This window comes from Cavia porcellus, unplaced genomic scaffold (genome assembly GCF_034190915.1).
Source record: "Cavia porcellus strain 051 isolate PalLab524CR breed Dunkin Hartley unplaced genomic scaffold, mCavPor4.1 scaffold_2, whole genome shotgun sequence".
NCBI lineage: Eukaryota > Metazoa > Chordata > Mammalia > Rodentia > Caviidae > Cavia > Cavia porcellus.
This window is the reverse complement of record NW_026947485.1, coordinates 37883531-37900838: the sequence shown is the minus strand read 5'-3', so window position 1 is coordinate 37900838 and position 17308 is coordinate 37883531. Positions and strand designations below refer to the sequence as shown.

At 39.5% G+C, this 17308-nt stretch overlaps 2 protein-coding genes across 2 annotated transcripts in view; both read right to left on the bottom strand.

Annotated features, from left to right (window-relative positions):
- Positions 1 to 155, bottom strand: part of Copg2 (COPI coat complex subunit gamma 2) — a 239418-nt gene extending 239263 nt beyond the window's left edge. The window contains exon 1 of the mRNA XM_063240650.1: positions 32 to 155. Within this exon, the coding sequence (XP_063096720.1) occupies positions 32 to 68 (37 nt within the window). The 5' untranslated portion in view covers positions 69 to 155. The remainder of the gene's footprint in view (positions 1 to 31) is intronic.
- A 172-nt stretch (positions 156 to 327) lies between these two features.
- On the bottom strand, positions 328 to 15807 carry Tsga13 (testis specific 13). Its single transcript, XM_063240679.1, has 9 exons — positions 15741 to 15807; positions 14474 to 14682; positions 13980 to 14171; positions 12022 to 12094; positions 10070 to 10141; positions 8972 to 9178; positions 3834 to 3973; positions 3031 to 3158; positions 328 to 618 (listed from the first exon to the last, which is right to left on the bottom strand). The coding sequence occupies exons 3-9, from the start codon at positions 14000 to 14002 to the stop codon at positions 449 to 451; spliced, it is 813 nt and encodes a 270-aa protein (XP_063096749.1). The 5' UTR covers positions 14003 to 14171; positions 14474 to 14682; positions 15741 to 15807; the 3' UTR covers positions 328 to 448.
- Positions 15808 to 17308: the final 1501 nt, after the last annotated feature.

Genomic DNA, 17308 nt, shown 5'->3' with positions numbered 1-17308 from the left:
CTGAGGGTGGGTGACAGAAGCCCGCGCGTACCAGACTCTTCATCCTTCTTGTCGAATTTTTTAATCATCTTGGACGACTTCCCAGCGCCCAGACCCACCGCAACCGTCCCAGGAGCTGCTGCCGGCAAGCGGAAAAGGCTGCAGGAAGGGCGGCCCCGTCTTCTCTTGCCGGTTGGGCCGCCCGGCCGTCACTCGGCGCCAGGCCCCGCCCTCCCGGGCCGTCGCGGATGCCCTCCACTCCGGGGACGTAGCCACGCTTGTTCGTACTCCCGCCGTCGCAAGGGGCGTGACCAGGCGGCGCTGGGGGTTCGCGCGTCCGCCCCGCCCACTGTCCCAGCCCTGGCGGCTCACACTTGTAGTCTGCTGCAAGGTGATTTTATTTGGTTAGCGACTCCTGCAGGGCCCTCGGTCCCTGTAAAACTAGGCGAGAGCCCTGAAGGGTTTGTTTTCACTTAACGAGAGTGGCATTTTCAATTATCCACTGCTGGGCCCTTCCGTTGCGGAAGGAGTTTTCCCCCGGCGCGTTCCGGGTGGGAGTCTCCTTCTGAAGCGAATCCAGTGTGAGTGGTTCCTGGAGCAATTGAGAAGTTGACGATTCACTCACTGGCTTCTTGGAAACTACGGCAAAGCACAGAACATCGTACTGAATGTTATTTCCAAACGCGATAGAAAGATACTTAATGAGAGGCTTGAGAGACCCCAAAGCTGCTCTTTACTCCTAGCAAGAGGGTAGATCTTTTGGATCACAGCCTGCCATTCCCAGCTTGGATAATATCTGTATTCCTTCTCTTCATCAAAAGCCAGTTTAAGGCACACTGCCAGTATAATCTTTCTTGTGTAGTCCCACCCCCTTCAAGGGATTCCATCTCCAGCCCTTTTGACAATTAACTCGATAAATTGATGTGCACTCATTCATACATTCGCGTGCCTTTTTAACCTTTGAGAAAGTGTGTGTTGGTGTTCTGTTTAGAGTGTGACAAGCTTTTTCTACCTTTGGCTTCAATGGCATTACATTATCCAGATTCTTTTAAACTTGTGCCTGTTTTTTTGTTTTGTTTTCTTTTTGTTTTTTAAGCATGGGATCGTCCTGCTCCCACCCCTCCCCACTTTTTGGATGTATCTTGCCTTATCCCTCGCATCTGCTCTTTTATCCCTACTGGCATCACTTGGTTCCAGTCCTATCCTTTCCTTGGACAGCCTACTCATCAGTTTTCAAGGTTTCCATCCTACCGTTCTTAGGGTAACCTTTATTTGGATGCCTCATAAACAAGAAGCATTATTTTGGAGGGAGAATGCTTCAGATGTGTCTGAAGCTTCGATTCCTCTTCAGATGTGTCTTTGTCTAGGAAATGAGCCATAACGAGCTCTTTACTTACAAAAAGTAAAATATCAACTTCCTTTTTTTCTTTTTCAAAAACTAAAAATCACCTTACCATAAATCAAGATAGTAGCTGCCAACTGAGATTAAGTGTTCTCTCTGTAAATGTAAATTGAGTGCATCCTGGTAACCACCCTGCTCTTCCAAAATTAGGGAAACTCTAGAGGAGTTCTTTCTCGTTTGTATGGATTTAAGTTGAACTGCAGTATCCTACATATGGTATCATTTAATATTTAACTCACACTTGACTAAACATACTGTATTAACAGTTATGTTTGCTTTCTCTGGCTTATAATGTTCAAACCTTGCTTTCCATGTGGAATTGCTCTTGGAAGAAATAGATGTTTGCATTTATATAATCTGAGGATGAAAATAAACCGGCTTTAGGGAAGTAGAGATCCATTTTCCCTTCCTTAGGCCAATGGTATTGGGAGCTAACTAAGCAGAAATAGTGTTCATAAGAATGGGAATGTGACAGATGCCTGCTGGGAAGTACAAAGAAAATGGGGTTGGGGTGAGGCTGAACCTAAGAGTGACCCCTTTTGAAGAAAAATAAATCACTCTCTGATGCTGTTGCTCTATATCAAATTCTGTTTCGTGCCACAGGTTGGTTTTAGTTGCATATGGAAAGTTAGGGAGAGGTAGTAAGTGGGAATGGGATGGAGTGGCATGTAGGGATAGGAAGAACAGAGGAGTCTGAAGAAGTGAGTTAAAGAGTGGTGTAACATGAGGTCACACCTCTGAGACTAGGGCTGAGGATGCTGGCAAAGGTGGTGGTCACTGGGATGGCCCTGAGGCACAGGAAAGTATACCTTTGGGGGAGCCTCAGAGAAACCCAGTGAGAGGAGTGGGCCTTTTCTTACGACCATGGTTAATGGTAGTCTAGGGGACCATCAGTTACATGTCTAATACACATTTGTGTATCCAGTGCCCTGAAAACCTTCAGGGGGGCCCAACTGCCAAATAGAGAAAATTTATACACTATAATATGCAAGGCTTTTCATGGTCTCATTTATCTCACGTATGGAAAGTGCTATCATTGGTATTTGCAAAGTGTCCAACATTTAATAGGGATCCTGTAAGTATTGTTAAAGACAACATGTGAGAAGCAATTTCATTAACATCCTCTTCCATACAACCTTTTCTTAACTCTTTCCTCCCCATCCCCATTCCAACCTCAGAGAGATTTGTTAATCTCTGAGACTCACAGACTTAATCACTTTACTCTCCTAAAGCAGTTTCCCTCAAAGTAAGATATGCATGTGTCTCGGTGGTTTTATGTGGTACGTAGATATTTTAAAATTTATAGATTCATATACCAGAACCATGTTTTCAAGAATATGACATGATTTAGGATAAAAAATTTTCAAACCTTTTAAAGAAAAATGCTAGGTAAATAATAGAGAAAATCATATTAATAATATATTTTAAAAAAACCATAAGAGTAGGATGTGCAATAGTTTGGGAAATACTATGCTTGCACTTTCTAAAAATTTTACCACTTGAGTTTCTTTTAGCTCTTTGCTTCCCTGCTACAAGGAAACATACTGTCAGAGCCACTAATATCAATTTCTGCTTATTAGAGGATTAGAGATCCTCATGAATTTTACTTCTAACCCAGTGAACAACTGCATTGAAAGAAAAGAACTTACCATCTTTCATCTTGTCTCTTTCACAGACTGGAGCAAAGTTAAGCTGTGGGTACATTTTTTTCTGTTTCCTCAAAGCATACATTTTCGAGTACTGCCCTTCAGTCTTAAAGTCACTGTCAATGGAAAACCTTAACCAAAAAAAGAATTCCATTTAGTGGACCCTGAGGCAGGAGGTTAATGGTACTGCATACTTTAAAACTGACTGCGTCCTCAGGGATTTCGGGAAACAGAGAGGGACAATGACCAGATGTTGTTGGTTAGTTCAGAGTGAGAGCATCACTCAGTAGCAAGGTAGCACTGCCAACTCTTGAAGTAACTTTAGAATCTCCTCTCTCTCCTCCAAACTAGATAAAAGCTGCTCCAATAACTGATTTCAAATAAAACCTCTATTGTCTTTGTGCTTTCATGACACATTGTTCCTTCACTTTAGTCTTTAATTTGCACTGAGAATACGTTTTTTCTGTTTCCTAAAAATGCAGACCTTAGAAGAGACCACTTTCCTTCACCCTTGAAATTACAGTCAGTGGAAAACTTTATCTTTGCATTACTATTTCTCTTTCATTAACGCGCATTAAAGTTCACAGTTTGAAAGCTTGAGGCTGAAAGTCATCTAGGGACTCAGTATTAGGTAGCTGGACAGGCTCCTTACAACTAAAACTATGTGAGGAACTTCTCATTATGCCTTGTTCTGTGCAACCTTATCTAAAACTGCTTTGGGTCCCCTTCTGTATTTGTTAAATATTAATGAAAGTAAAAGTGACAAGAAAAAAATAAGACAATGAGTACAGGAGGCAAAACTTTACCTAAACCATTGTTTTTTCTTGGATTTAGGATCATCAGACTTTTTCATATAGAAGACTGGTTTCAGCCCAGATCTCAACTTTTTTTTCTGAGGCATCACAGTCAGGCAAAAGCTCTTGGTGGGTTTGTGCTGATGACTTTCCTATATGTGGCAAAGGGAGGAAAAGTGAGCAAGTAAGCTGAGTCCAAGATAGTAAAGATAGTTATACTACTAATTTCTCTTTGCTCATTGAAAAGAAAGGGTTGTGCTAATATAGTTTGGTCCATTTTTTCATGCCTATGTCTTGTATCCTGTGCAATTACTTTGAGAATAACAAATGAAATGTATTAATCATTGTTACTATCCTACTGTTTTGAAATTTCAATTCATTGTTTTTATTGGGGTTTTTTTTCCCTTTTTTAAAAAAAGCTTGGATTAAGTTGCTGGACTGTTACATTTCCTTTAAAATGATATGACAACATGTCAGAAAACTGGGAACTCAGAATCCAGAATCAAAGGAAGCAGTTCTCTGAGTGGGATAATAGTTAAGTTTCATTGCCAGATGGCTTGTCCAAAGTTAGTCCAATTCTTAAGTAAATGATTGCAATTTCCAACTGGCCCTTGGAAGTGAGTGAGTGAGAAGTTACTTAGTGTGGGAAAGGATTGTTTGAGAAAATGAACATGTAAAGATAAACTGGGAAATAGATCCATGAGACTCTACCTTCCTTTCTTGTCCATATTGCTTTCTCTGTCTACAGCAAGAAGGCCTGAGAGTGGGGTCTTTTGTGAAGTTAATAATTGCACTGCTCCTAAAGGTCACAGAATCAAAGACTTTTCAGAGTCTTAAAAGTCTTCTAACAGTTCATCTGACATTAATATCCCTGCCATCATTTCACTATCAAGTGACTGATCTTCCCATATCTAAAAACAACAACAAAACCCAGATCTTTTACCAGCCAATAGCAATCTCCCTGAAACTTTTATCCAGTAGACCAAACAGAACAAGTCGAATGCCTCTTCTAGAGTCTTTCAACTTTTTGATGTAATCCTTTACTTTCCTTCCAAGCTATGTTTCTTCCAGGTTAAACATTACCAAAATCTTAAACTTTTCTTCCTATAACACGGTTTTGAGTTCCTTTATTCTCCTGATTTATCTCATGTGAAAAAAAAATTACAGAGTATATTTTTCCTAATTTGAAGCAATCTGAAATGAATACAATGTCAAGTATAGCAACTGCATGGTTCTGACCTCACTGAAGTGTCTATTCAAAAGTCATTACCTCTGCCGAGAGCCTTCCCAACCCATGATCCCAAACTGTCACTTACAAACCATCTCTATTCTGCTTTGTCACAGCACCTGTCACATTATACATTACTGTGTGACTGTTTACATGATTATATCCTGTCTGTCTCACTAAAATTTAACTTCATTAAACCAAAAACTCAGTTGTAAGCGCATAGTAGGTGCTCAATATATATTGCTTGAATAAATTAACAAACTATTAATTGACCTATTGAGCTTTTTGTTTCAGAAATTGAAACCCTTTTAAAAAATACTTGCTGGTGCTGAACCATGATTTCTTAATTCTGAATTAATTCTCTTTAATTTGTTCTAGTTTTAGTAAAATCACTCAAGTTACCTCAACTAAACAGGTGTTTTAATGGAAGTGCACATCTGCCTAGGAAGATAGCTAGTGACCCAGCCATAAAAAGAACAGAAACCTTAGCAGAAATGTACCTCATAGCAGAAAACCAGGAACTAAAAAATTATGTGGAATGAAAACTGGCATTATGTAAGTACCACCGCTCTGTCCCTAACATATCACTATTACTAAAACCTCCTCATTTACTTTCTTCCTGTTTCCTTCACTTCTTACCTCCCCCCACATGTATTCCACTTTCCTATAACTTCATCCCACTCATCCTCTACTTTTATTGGCTCATGCATTTTTTTTTTTTTTTGCACTTAATCGAACTCAGGACCTTGTGCTAACCACGCAGGCGCTATGCTGCTGAACTATATCCCAGCTCTGGTTTTAAATATGTTCAGTTTTCTTTCCTACTGCTTTGATCTTTCAATTTTCTAATTAGGGTGTCTGGAAGCAAAAATCTGATTAACTCAAGAATTTCGGTTGTTTGTAGGTAGGTTAGTTTTTGTTCTGACTGCGTCTGTTTGTTTGGGTTGGAGAGTACTCATCTATCTCACAGGTCACTAACCAGCAGAGAGACGGGGTAACACTGTACAAAATAGGGCCCCCTTAAACCATCCCTGTGGGAGACTGTAGTAATTAATGCCAGTTTCAATTAGGAGAGGCTATGAGTGCAAGAATCATCTTCCATTTTTCAGCTTGCCTACTCCGGCACCCATGCTTTTCTTTACATATGTGTCTGCACATACAGAAAGAATGCTTATCTTACCTGGCTTGAAATCCCAGGTACTAAAGAGGCTGAGGCAGAAGGGTTGCCAAGAAGGTTGTTCAAGGCCAGCTGGGCAATTTAGCAAAACTGTCTCTAAATAAATAAGTAGTAAGTAGGATTTGGGATGTACCCTAGAATCACCTTTTAGCACCAAAAAAAGAAGACAAAAGGAGAAATGTTTTTCTTGTATATATGTAGTGGATTGGTAACTGGTGGTCAATTTAAACACCAGCTGAACTGGATCAGCGTGGTGCTGAGTGTGAATGGCCCACAAGAGGACAACTGCCAGCATAAAAAGGAGACCTGGAGTTGTGGGTTCTCCTAAATGTTGTTGTTGTTGGTTCTACTGGAGGAGCTTGTCATGCTGGCTCCCCTGTATGAACTTGGCTGTTATCATCAGAGGAGCTCAGGACCTTATGGCTGAGAAGGGCTGTGATTCACTTTGGGGGAGGGGGGCTTTTGTCCTTACTTTGAGCACTTCTTCCTGACTCCAGAAGTGAGGATGTGTGCTGTTTAATCTTCAGAATTTTGTCACACTGGCTTCCTGATATATACTTGGCTTTTCTCATCATATGAGGAGGAGTTCCGGACTTCACTGTTACCAAGGATGGTTGTGGTACTTTTCAGGGGGGCCCTGGTCTTTATTTTGAGCATCACTTCCTGGCTCCAGTGCAGAACCCTCAACATATTAGCACAGATCCTTCACCCCACCGGCATAGACTTTCTAGCTTCCACCATTGACCTTTGGGATTTCCTATGCAGATCCATGAAACAGGCTTACATAAGTCATTGTCGTGGGCTCTAGGTTTTCAGCTAAACTCATGCAGGTTATTACCGTGCAATCCACGTCCTCGGTGGGATTTTCTAGGTCTTTAGTGTTGTGGACAAATTTCCTGCACTGTCTTTGTATTTGACTACTTTGGTGATCATTATAAATAACACTATAAGTTATTTGTCCTGTATGTAATTGTTTTCCTTGCAAACTCCTTATTACAACAATATACAAGAGCCTAGGTTCACAAAATACTGTCCTCAGCAAGCAAAGGAGGGGATGCAGGATGAATATTGAAGAGTCTTTATAGATATCATACATTTCAGTCTTTTATAATCAGAGTTTAACTTGTCTACTAATATAATTTAACTGGGCAAATTTAACTGGATACCACTGTTTGCTCATACCCAGCACAGATCATGAAGTGCTAAGTATTGGAAAAAAACCTTTTTTGCACCCAGGTTGCAGATTAAGCCTTGTATTTTTTCTCTATGGTGAGCCAGGCTTCTCTGCCTGGTATTTGTTTCTCCCTCAGTGCATATTGTATACAGACTTCCATGAGAAATGACAGTGAACTTACCATCAAAGGGCACAAATTCTGAGGCCCAGGAGACCACAGGCAATGAATTTGTTAATTCCTTTTATCACACATACCACCAGATAGTAGCATTTTATCTTCCACTTGAAGAGGGATTGCTCACTGCCATCCATCTGGCAACTAAGAATTTTGGAATATACTGATTCCAAATTTGCAGTATTTTATTTAAGGATCTGTCTTGGTTTTTGTTTTTGCTTTTGTTTTTTGAGATAGGATCTCGCTACATAGTTCAGGCTGGTTTTGAACTTACTATAAAGTCCAGTCTGGCCTCAAACTCCTGCCTGGGCCTCCCTAGTGCTAAGGTTACAGGTATGTACCCCCTGCCTCCCCCGCCCCAGTTAAGGATCTGTCTTGGTATACCCTATCCCCTAATTTTTATTATATTCCTTGTCTGCACTTTTACTTAATTTCTCTTGTGCGATTAGACTCTTTCTCAGGGCTGTCAACATCTTGCTTAATATTCTTAAATATGTCTTAAATCAATGCTTCACTTTCTGTACTATTCGACTTACTTCAAATCTTAAGTGCATTTCAGCTTGACTATTTTAGTAACATCATAACTAATCTTCCTGGTTTTTGTCTCTTCCACAACTAATGCACCTTTCTTCAATTTGCAAAATGCTCTCTCTAAACCACAAATTTGATTATATCCTTTTATCTGCTGCCATTTACTGTCTTTCATCATTTCGCTTTCTCGTGCCTCTATGCTTCTGTGTTTCTCTGTGATTGGAATATTTCCTTATTCTTTTGTTGTGAGTCACCTCCTCGATTACTCTGTTTTTCCCTACAGAAACATTGTTCTATAGTCTACATTATTTCTATATTTCATATATTCTTTGTTCATTCATATATCTTGGTATAGGAGAACTACTTTTGTATATCTAATTGATTGGTCACTTATTGGATCCGAGTTAGAAACTGTCCTATAATCATCTTTCTTTTCTGGTTCTTTGCTTACTCGGTGTTCAGCAGTGATATTCTGAATGGGATCTGAACATCTTTGGCCTATAATGAAGTTCCAAATATCCATCTACTGTGATGGTAAATTCCTTTTTCCCTTCTCCTGACAGCTGTAAGCAAAGTAAAACAACCTTTTACTTTTTTCCCATTTAGATATTCATTGCTGTTCCTCGATTTCTGATTCATCTTTTATATCTTATTCTCAACTAGACCCAACCTTGTAGAATTCCTATTCTGAGTATTTCACAGGCCTTCTGGATTCTGCTTTGTGAATCATCTGACCAGGAACTAGAAAGCAGAGGTAGTTTCCTGAGTACCATTCTCCATGTTAAATTAGTTCCTTTCTTAAACTTACTCCTAATTCTTCAGAGTCCATAGTTACAGAGCCAGAGACTTCCCTAGGTACCATTACCTTGAACAGTAAGTCCTCAGAAAAATATTTTGGAGCACTGTCCTTTTCCTGCTGGCAGGTTGGGCAGGGAGGTGGGTTGTTGGTCATAATCAGTGAGGTCATATCCTGATCATACTCAGTTACTTTTAACATGAAGCTCATGATTTTCCTGTTTCGATCCAGGATTTTCTGCAGTTTAGTGTGCTTCACAGGCTCATAGTACTGGGCCTGGGTGGACAGAAAGGTTTCCGGCAAGACAAAGAGATTAGATCAAGAGAAGACTAGCAAATCAGTTGGCTAATCTTTTGCCTCTGCAGGGTAGAGTCAGAGACTGAGCAAGTATGGGACAAATCTGCTTCAAAATGTGTGGATCCTGAACTCTCAAAAGCCCTCCGTCCTCATCTTCCCTCAGGGTATTCATTTCCCAACAAATCACCTATGAGGCTGGGGAGACATAACCAACACTTGCCCACAGTAACAGAAACAAGATGCTTCACTCTTCCAAAAATAGTGTAATATGGTGCCTGGCATAGTGGGGCAAACCGGGAAATACTATGTGGCTTAACCTGACTGACCTCGTCTGGACCACTGTCTCTGTGGTGAGAGGAGGCCAGGGCCCAAGCTGTTCACTAGCAGACCCAGCAGATACCTCCCATTTACATCTTCCCACTGCTACGGCCTTTCCACCTGCACAGCTGCAGCTGCCTGAGCAGGCAGGTGCTCCTAAGCAAAGGAAAGGCAGTCTCGAAGCACAGCATGTCACTTAAGGTGTGGGTGGGACGGGGCAGCCCCACTATATTTGTTTTTTTCTCAGTAGGAGGATTAGGGAGGGAGGAAGGGAGCAGGAGGAAATGAATTATAAATGTTTTCCCTGGTTAGAAACATGTTTTCTCAACTGAGAAAAATATTCTGTTGCAAGAAACATTTTCTTCCGGGCCCTGCTTCCACCTCACCATGACAAACCCCAGAAACTGCTTCTGCCAGTGAAGCCAGAGCTGCTCTGACTCCTTGTTCTGCAGGAAGGGCACATTTGGCATTAAGGGGACATTCAGTAGTGAGTCTCTGCACTGCTGCCCAAACTTGCCCTGTGAGATCTTGGGGAAATGTTTTTGCACTTACCAAATCTGGCTGGATTGTGTAATAGCGAAGGTTCTCTAGGACAAATTTTGATTGGCCAACGGTATCAAAAATCTAAAAACAATAATCACAATTAGTGATTCCAAACTGTATCTCTCTTAATATTCTTTTCCTTATTTAGGCTCACTAAAAAGGGGTCTCAAAAATAAAATAAAATAAAATAAAGTAAAATAAAATAAAAAGGAGTCTCTAATGGATGCCAAGTGAAAACACTGTGCTTTATGTTTTGCTCTCTGGGTTTCTGGAACAAGGAGCACAGCAAAGAAAACTGGGACCTGGGCTATCATGAAAGGGAAGCTTATAAACAGAAGTGTGGGCCAGGCTTAGGTAATGTCAGCTGTTACGCTTAGGAGGTCAAATAGACTTGGTCAGCATCAAGTTCAGATTAAGACAAATCACTTTGTGAAATCACACCTCTCTGCTTTTTCCATCTCTACAGGAGGGAGATAAGGTGGCAGGGAACATAGAAAACAGGGAACAGACATATTCAGAGAGAGAGGAGAGAGAGAGAAGAGAAAAGAGAGAGGAGAGGGGGCAACAGTGTCTTTTGCATTCTTGAACATCCTTGCAGAATACAATTCTTCCAGAAATGTTGCAAGAAGTAACTGAATTTTGTTACGGCTTCTGCCTGCTACTTTGCATTGTTGCACTGGTGGTAGTGCTGGTTATCTGTAGACTGAGTGTCATGTCTGGTATTGGAGGAGCTGAGCCTCTTCCATCCCCTTGCTGCTGCTCCTAGCATTGTTGTCTCCTCTCTCACCTAGCCTCAGATTAATTTAAGACAAAGCAAAGGAATGAGAATGTGGAAGAGAAAAGCTGTAATTTACTTTCCTCGGGTCAGACACAATCAGAAACCTGTGTCTGGATCTGCAGCTCTAAAGATGCTGTACCCCTAAAGAGGTGGTTTGCTAAAATGGAGTTCAGGAAAAAGGAAATAATCCAACAGGAGGAAAAGAAAGCAAAAAGGCAAATGAAGAAGGCAGTAGTAAGAACGAACGGAGCTCTGGGAGAAGTGACGATGTGCTTCCAGAGGAAAATGCCAAGTTAGCTGGCAATTCTTGGTTGCTGGAAGAGAGCTGGTAAGAGGAACAGCAGAGCCACTCCACATGTTCTGTAGGACGGCTGGGATGAAATATGGGACAAATTCAAAGCCACACTCAGTTAATTTTTATCATCTTCTTGAAAACTGAAGTCTACTTATCCAAAACAAGAATATATTATGAAAAACCAGGCTCAGAAATATGACCTATGTGATTAATTTACAATTACTAGAAATCTAAGAATTTTTGTATCTTGGGAGAAAAGTATGAAGAAATTTTTCTTTAAACTGTTTTTCAAAAATTAATTTTAGAGGGAAAATTCTCTGGGGAAAATGTTTTTTACTCCCTGAATTTTTCTGAGATATTGCCTCTCTGCTTCAAATTAGCCTCCAGTAGTTAACTAAACCTACAAAATTGTCCAAATTGGAATATGTTTTTAGTTTTGTTATTTTGACCCGCATTATTATTGGCTAATGAAGCGAAAGCCTGAGAATATGCTAATCCTAGGAAAGCAACCAAGATGCCCAAGGGAGTTTTGCTACAAGACGTAGTCTTGAAGTGTAAGCACTTCCTAAGATACTAGTTCCTAGTTCTTGTGTCCTGATTTTTTTAAGGTATTTTATTTTGTTTTCTTTTTCATTAGTACATGCTTGGGATGTATAATTATTATATTACTCATGAGGAGTTGATACCTGATTTGCTGCTGATGTGTTTTTATCTCTTTTTACTGTGCTTCTATTTCTCGTTCACAGAACAATATAAATCAACCTAGCTGTACATGTAAATTTTAACCCATTTTTACTTTCTAGTAAGAAGTGTGTAGACGCAGCTTATAAAACACTCCGAAGCAACCCCACAGCATACACAAGAAGATTTGCTACTGTTCTTTCTTACCTCGTCATCATCAGTAACTATTCCTTTGTCAAGTTTAAGTGTGCTGTTTTCTGAGGTTTCCTTATTTTGAAACCTGAAAAAGAGGCAGAACGTTCAGCTGCATCTGCTGCCTTGGAGTACTGGCCCTTCTACATGTCTCAGTTTTCCTTAAGTTTAGGAACCGAATTTAGAAGATTACTTAATTGATCACAAATGGAATATGTAGTAAAGAAAAGGACTTCACTGTAGAGGCTTTAAAAGTAGGACGTCTTGGAGATTATGCTGACATCCAATGAGTTTCTTCTAAAATAGTTGTTTTTGGTCAAAGAAGTGCTCTACACTAGGTTCCATGGTACTCACCTAAAGTCTCAGCACTCTGGGAGGCTGAGACAGAAAGATCACAGATTTGAGCCCAGCTCAAACTTAGTGATACTCTGTGGCTAGATAAAAAAACACAAAACAGAATAGGGCTAGGGATGTAGCTAGGACAAGCCCTGGGTTAGATCTCTGGTACTGAAACAAAATGCTCTATTACACTGCCTATAGAAATTCTTTTGGGCAGTTAGACCCTTATAATATTCTTAAAGACACCTACTAATTTGAATGCATACCTCTCTCCTCTTCCTCCATATGGAAATGGCCCTTGTCAATTCCTGGCTGATGATCAGCCAGTGAATCCATGAGAAGGAAGACTATAGTTCATGAGACTTCACAGCTAAATTTCCATTACTTATTAACCTTGCTTGGATTATTGGCTATCTCATCTTCCTAACCACACCTAAGATTTCTCTTCCTAGAACTAACGTAGTAAAGAGATAATCAGTGCAAATATTTTCATATTCTGCACTTTTGCTTACTTTCCCATCTTCCACCTGATACTGATTCCCTTTGAGGAAAAAGGAAAGGCTAGACCCACAATGTTCAATAAAGTATTGGTGATTCCCTGTTTCTTTATAAACCTACTTACTGCCTGAACATAGAGAAAAAGGTTCATCAGTAAGATTGGGTTACTGATTCCAATAAACGGTCCTCTTCCTCTTTGGAGATAGCTCCATTTTGGGGTTAAACTAGCTCAAATTTAGAAGAATTCTGAAAGTACCTCAATTAGAATTCTCTCATTAAACATGAAGATACCCGAATAAAGACAAAAGTAACAAAAGTAGAAACAGCCAAGCTAGGTAGTTAGTAAAGCAACTGGCTATAGCATGGTATAGATAATTCCAAATCCAAGATCAAATTCCATCCAGGGATGATTAATGTTCATCTATTGCTATCCCTTCCTGGCCATTAGATAACCATTAATTCAAGCAAGAGATTATTCATTTGTTTATACTGGAAGGCCTTCCCACCAAGTCAGCTATATTCCCTTCCTTTATATTTTATTTTAATTTTGAGATATGGTTTCACAAAATTATTAGATTTTCCAGACCAGGCTCAAACTCGCGATAGCCTCATCCTCCTGGAGTATTGGAATTATAGGTGTGCACCACCAGCCAGCCAAGGAAATGGGTCTTAAAAGTGGCCCCAGGGGGAGAAGGAGACTCAAAGTGGATAAACCAAAATAAATTCATTCCAAATTAACACCTTGAAGTTGTGTCCTATGGCTGTAAATTATCTCATGTTTTAAAAGATCTTTATAGGGGTACCTTTAAAAATGATTCTTTGCTATCTAAAAGGCAGTATGGATTCCAGATACTCTTCTTTGAGGCCAATTTAAAACCTAGGACTTCATGAAAAGTACTTTTTCAGCCCAACATTGTTCATCTTAAACAACTTGGTGCTTCTTTTTCATCAAAGTTATGCTGCTTGCAGCATGAAACACAGAGTGAGCCCTGGTTTTTGATCTGCAATCAATCAACTAAAATATACTTTATGAGAGTCTACTCTGTGATAAGCACAGTTCAGAATGCTTTTGGGCTATGAAGCAAGTTAATGTCAAGTGATATTTATAACTTAGTTAAGCAAACACAGTTACATACTTGGCAAATTTCTTTGGGCCCATTGCTGTTCACAGTTAATTGTGCAAACCAACACTCGATGTTTGTATATAGTTCACAATCTGCAGGGATTCAATTCAACTGATTCTTTCCTTAATGCACCTGAATGCAACTGATTTCCTTAGTGCAACTGATTCTTTCCTTAATGCATCAAGAACCTCCTGGTTCTTGATCCTGTGTGGGAAACAAGAGAAGACTGACAGATAATAATGTAGATGTAGAAAATGCACAAAACATACCAGCTACTCAGGAGGCTAAGGCAGAAGGGCCACTAGTTTGAGGTCATCCTGGGCAATTTAACAAGACCTTGTCTGTAAAATAAATAAATGGATAGATAAAATACATTTATCTAAGGGAGTCTGAAGAGCCTACTAGTGGGAACACTTACCTAGTATGCATGAGGCTCTGAGTTCAATCCTTAGGACTTCCAAAAAGAAGAAAGAGAAAAAGAAAAGCACAAACATGATGGTACTTACCCACAAGAAATAAAGGTTATTTGGCCAGTGAGGGTGGGGGGAGAGTAGGTGATCACAAAACGTGAAGCGATAATAATAGCAACATTTCTACATACTAGGTAAGTCAGTTCATTTCAATTTCCTCATCTGTAAGTGGAAGGCATTTACCCAATGACTGAGAAGTGACATACTAATTCCATGACAGTAGTAAGATTTATCTGTGTGAAGATCTGAAATAAAATAATTCACATTAGAAGTGGGAGATACCGTCAACAATGTAGAACTCACCATTGAAAGAAAGAGGTCAGTGAGAAGAGGAAGAGGTACAGGGAGGGATGCAGAGTTTGAGCTGGTCCTTGCAGGAGTGTGGGTATGAAGTAGCCTAACGGGAAGGCTAATTGTTGCTGTTTTAAGAACTCAGAAATAAAGACACGTGGATAGGATGGGATTCCATTATGGGAGTCTTGAAGATTAAGTAAAACTTTGATAAGACCTACTAGCCTAAATTCCTGTAAAGACTGGAGATCTAGAAAGACAGTTAATGTTTGTGTTAGTGAGTAATTTTTTAAGGCTTTGGGCCTAGTTTTACTGGTTTGAGCCTTATACCCTAAAGATGACTGTTCAGAGTTTATGTTTAGACTAAACTAAATCCTGAAATTCACCTTCTAGGGAAATAGACTAACCAACTCTTCATCTTTTCTCACCTTTAGCTCTTCTGGTATTGTAAGACCAGTTCAAGTATATATTGAAATGAAATAAAAAGGAGCTATCAAATTGGAAGTTACAAGGCTTGTGAGCACAGGCTGTGGGAAAAAATCAGCAACCACAAAAAGTGAATTTAAAATAAAAATAGGTCTAGCTGAGAGTAGGGGGCACATAGTGATACCCTCAGCTACTTAAGAAGCCACGGCAGGAGGATCTCTTGAACCCAGGGGTTGGGTGCTAGCCTGGGCAACAGAGCAAGACCCCATCTGGAAGGAGGAGAAGGAGAGGGAAGGAGGAAGGGAAGGAGAATGTGGAGGATAAAGAGGAAAAGGAGAGAAGGGGAAGAGGGAGAGGAGGAGGAACAAGGAGGGAAAACAAAAAAGAGGAGGAAGAGGAAGAAGGAGGAGAGGAGAGGAGGGGGGAAAAGAGTAGAAAGAAAGAGTGAAGAAAAAGAGGAGGAAGAGGAAGAAATAGAAAGAGAGAGAGAGAGAGAGAGAGAGAGAGAGAGAGAGAGAGAGAGAGAGAGAGAGAAACAAAGAAAAGAAAAGAAAGAACAAAGAAGACAGAATCCGGTGTACAGTACCTTAAGGACAACAGGAAATCTCAGGAAGAAGGTAAAATTCCTTGATACAGAAACTTTCCACTTTGAAAATATCTTAATTACTCTCTTCTGGATTCCAGAGGAGATGCAAGGAATTTGTGATGAGCAGACAATCTAGAATGCTGAGGTGTTCCACACTGAAGCAGAGGGGACGCAGAAGACAAAGACATACTTAAAATCTACTCTTAAGTGCTCATATTTTTAACCTATGATTCCCCCCCACACACATTTACTTCTGCAACATCTCTTAATCAGTCTCTACTTCATCAGTATTTTCATCCCGTTCCTCATAAATATGGTACCAACCTAGTGAACATTTATCTCTTATTCCTCCTTCTTAAAATACTCTTCATAACTATTTGAATTTTCTTCCTTATATGTTACTACTCAGGACTTTCTTCTAAACACAAAACTTCCCAGATCAACACCAAACTCAAGCCTACAGGCACGGTTTTCAGTGCCTGTAGTTATATAGTATCTTGTATTTTTACTTATGCTTTTCTTATATGCAGGTTTTGTCTTCTTGCTAGGTGGTCAGCTCCTTGAAAATGGAGCTGTAAATTTCATACATATTTGCACCTCCACAGAGTTTTGTAGGTTGGACATTTGAAATCAATACTTGTTTATTTTAGTATATTTCTGGACATTTGTCATATGTTAGACACCATTCTACTAATGGGAATCATAGCTCAGATAAATCCTTGACCTTAACCTGGGGCATCATGATAAATTTTTTTAAAAAGAACTTTAAAATGAGTATATAATGCCCACGTTTATTCTGTAAGAGTATTTATTTCTATTGATAAATTATATATTTTAATTTTATGAGTTTTATTATACCCTATAATATATACTTATTGAGAAAATAAAATATCAATAAGTAGAATATTAAATTTTGAATATGTAGTGTTTAGCATAAACATCAATTTGCTTACAAAATCCAAAAAATAACAACAGAAACTGTAGTTCCTACGTAAACTACAATGAAAATATAAATAAAACTTTACTACAGAAGCAAACTTTACCTCATTTATCACACCTTAGGCAGTCTCCATACATGAAACTGCCATGTTACATACACAAGTATGACTTACACTGACAGCATATGTGTTTTGCTTTCCTCTCTTTCTGGGCAGGTCACATTTGTCATCTCTCTTGTCTCTTTGTTTGGCAGGGGGTTTCTGTTATACAACATGCACTTAGGAAAATAAAATATAAACAAAATAAAACATCAAATATGTACTGAGTATTAAGAATTAATGTCAACATTGTCTACATCAACTGTTTGCTATTTCTAAAAAATAGCAACAGAAATAAATTTGCATGTGAACTACAATGAAAATACAAATAAAACTACCACAGAAATAATCTTTACTTCAATTATCACACCTACAGCAGTCCTCACACTGCATTTCCATACACAAGCATCACTCACACTCAGAGCACATTGTGGTTTGTCTTCCTGTCTTTTTTGTTAGGACATACTTGACATCTTGCTAGTCTTTCTCTTTTCTTAGGAGGTTCTTATGATGCTTCACCTGTCTGTTCAC

Bases quoted from the DNA above. Each gene is read 5' to 3' on its own strand.
- Tsga13 (XM_063240679.1), bottom strand. From the start codon at position 14,002: ATGGGCCCAAAGAAATTTGCCAA. The intron at 12,095-13,979 runs GTATGTAACTGT...CCTCTTTTTCAG, and splicing joins GGCCCAAAGAAATTTGCCAA to GTTTCAAAATAAGGAAACCT. The intron at 9,179-10,069 runs GTAAGTGCAAAA...CTGTCCACCCAG, and splicing joins ACACAATCCAGCCAGATTTG to GCCCAGTACTATGAGCCTGT.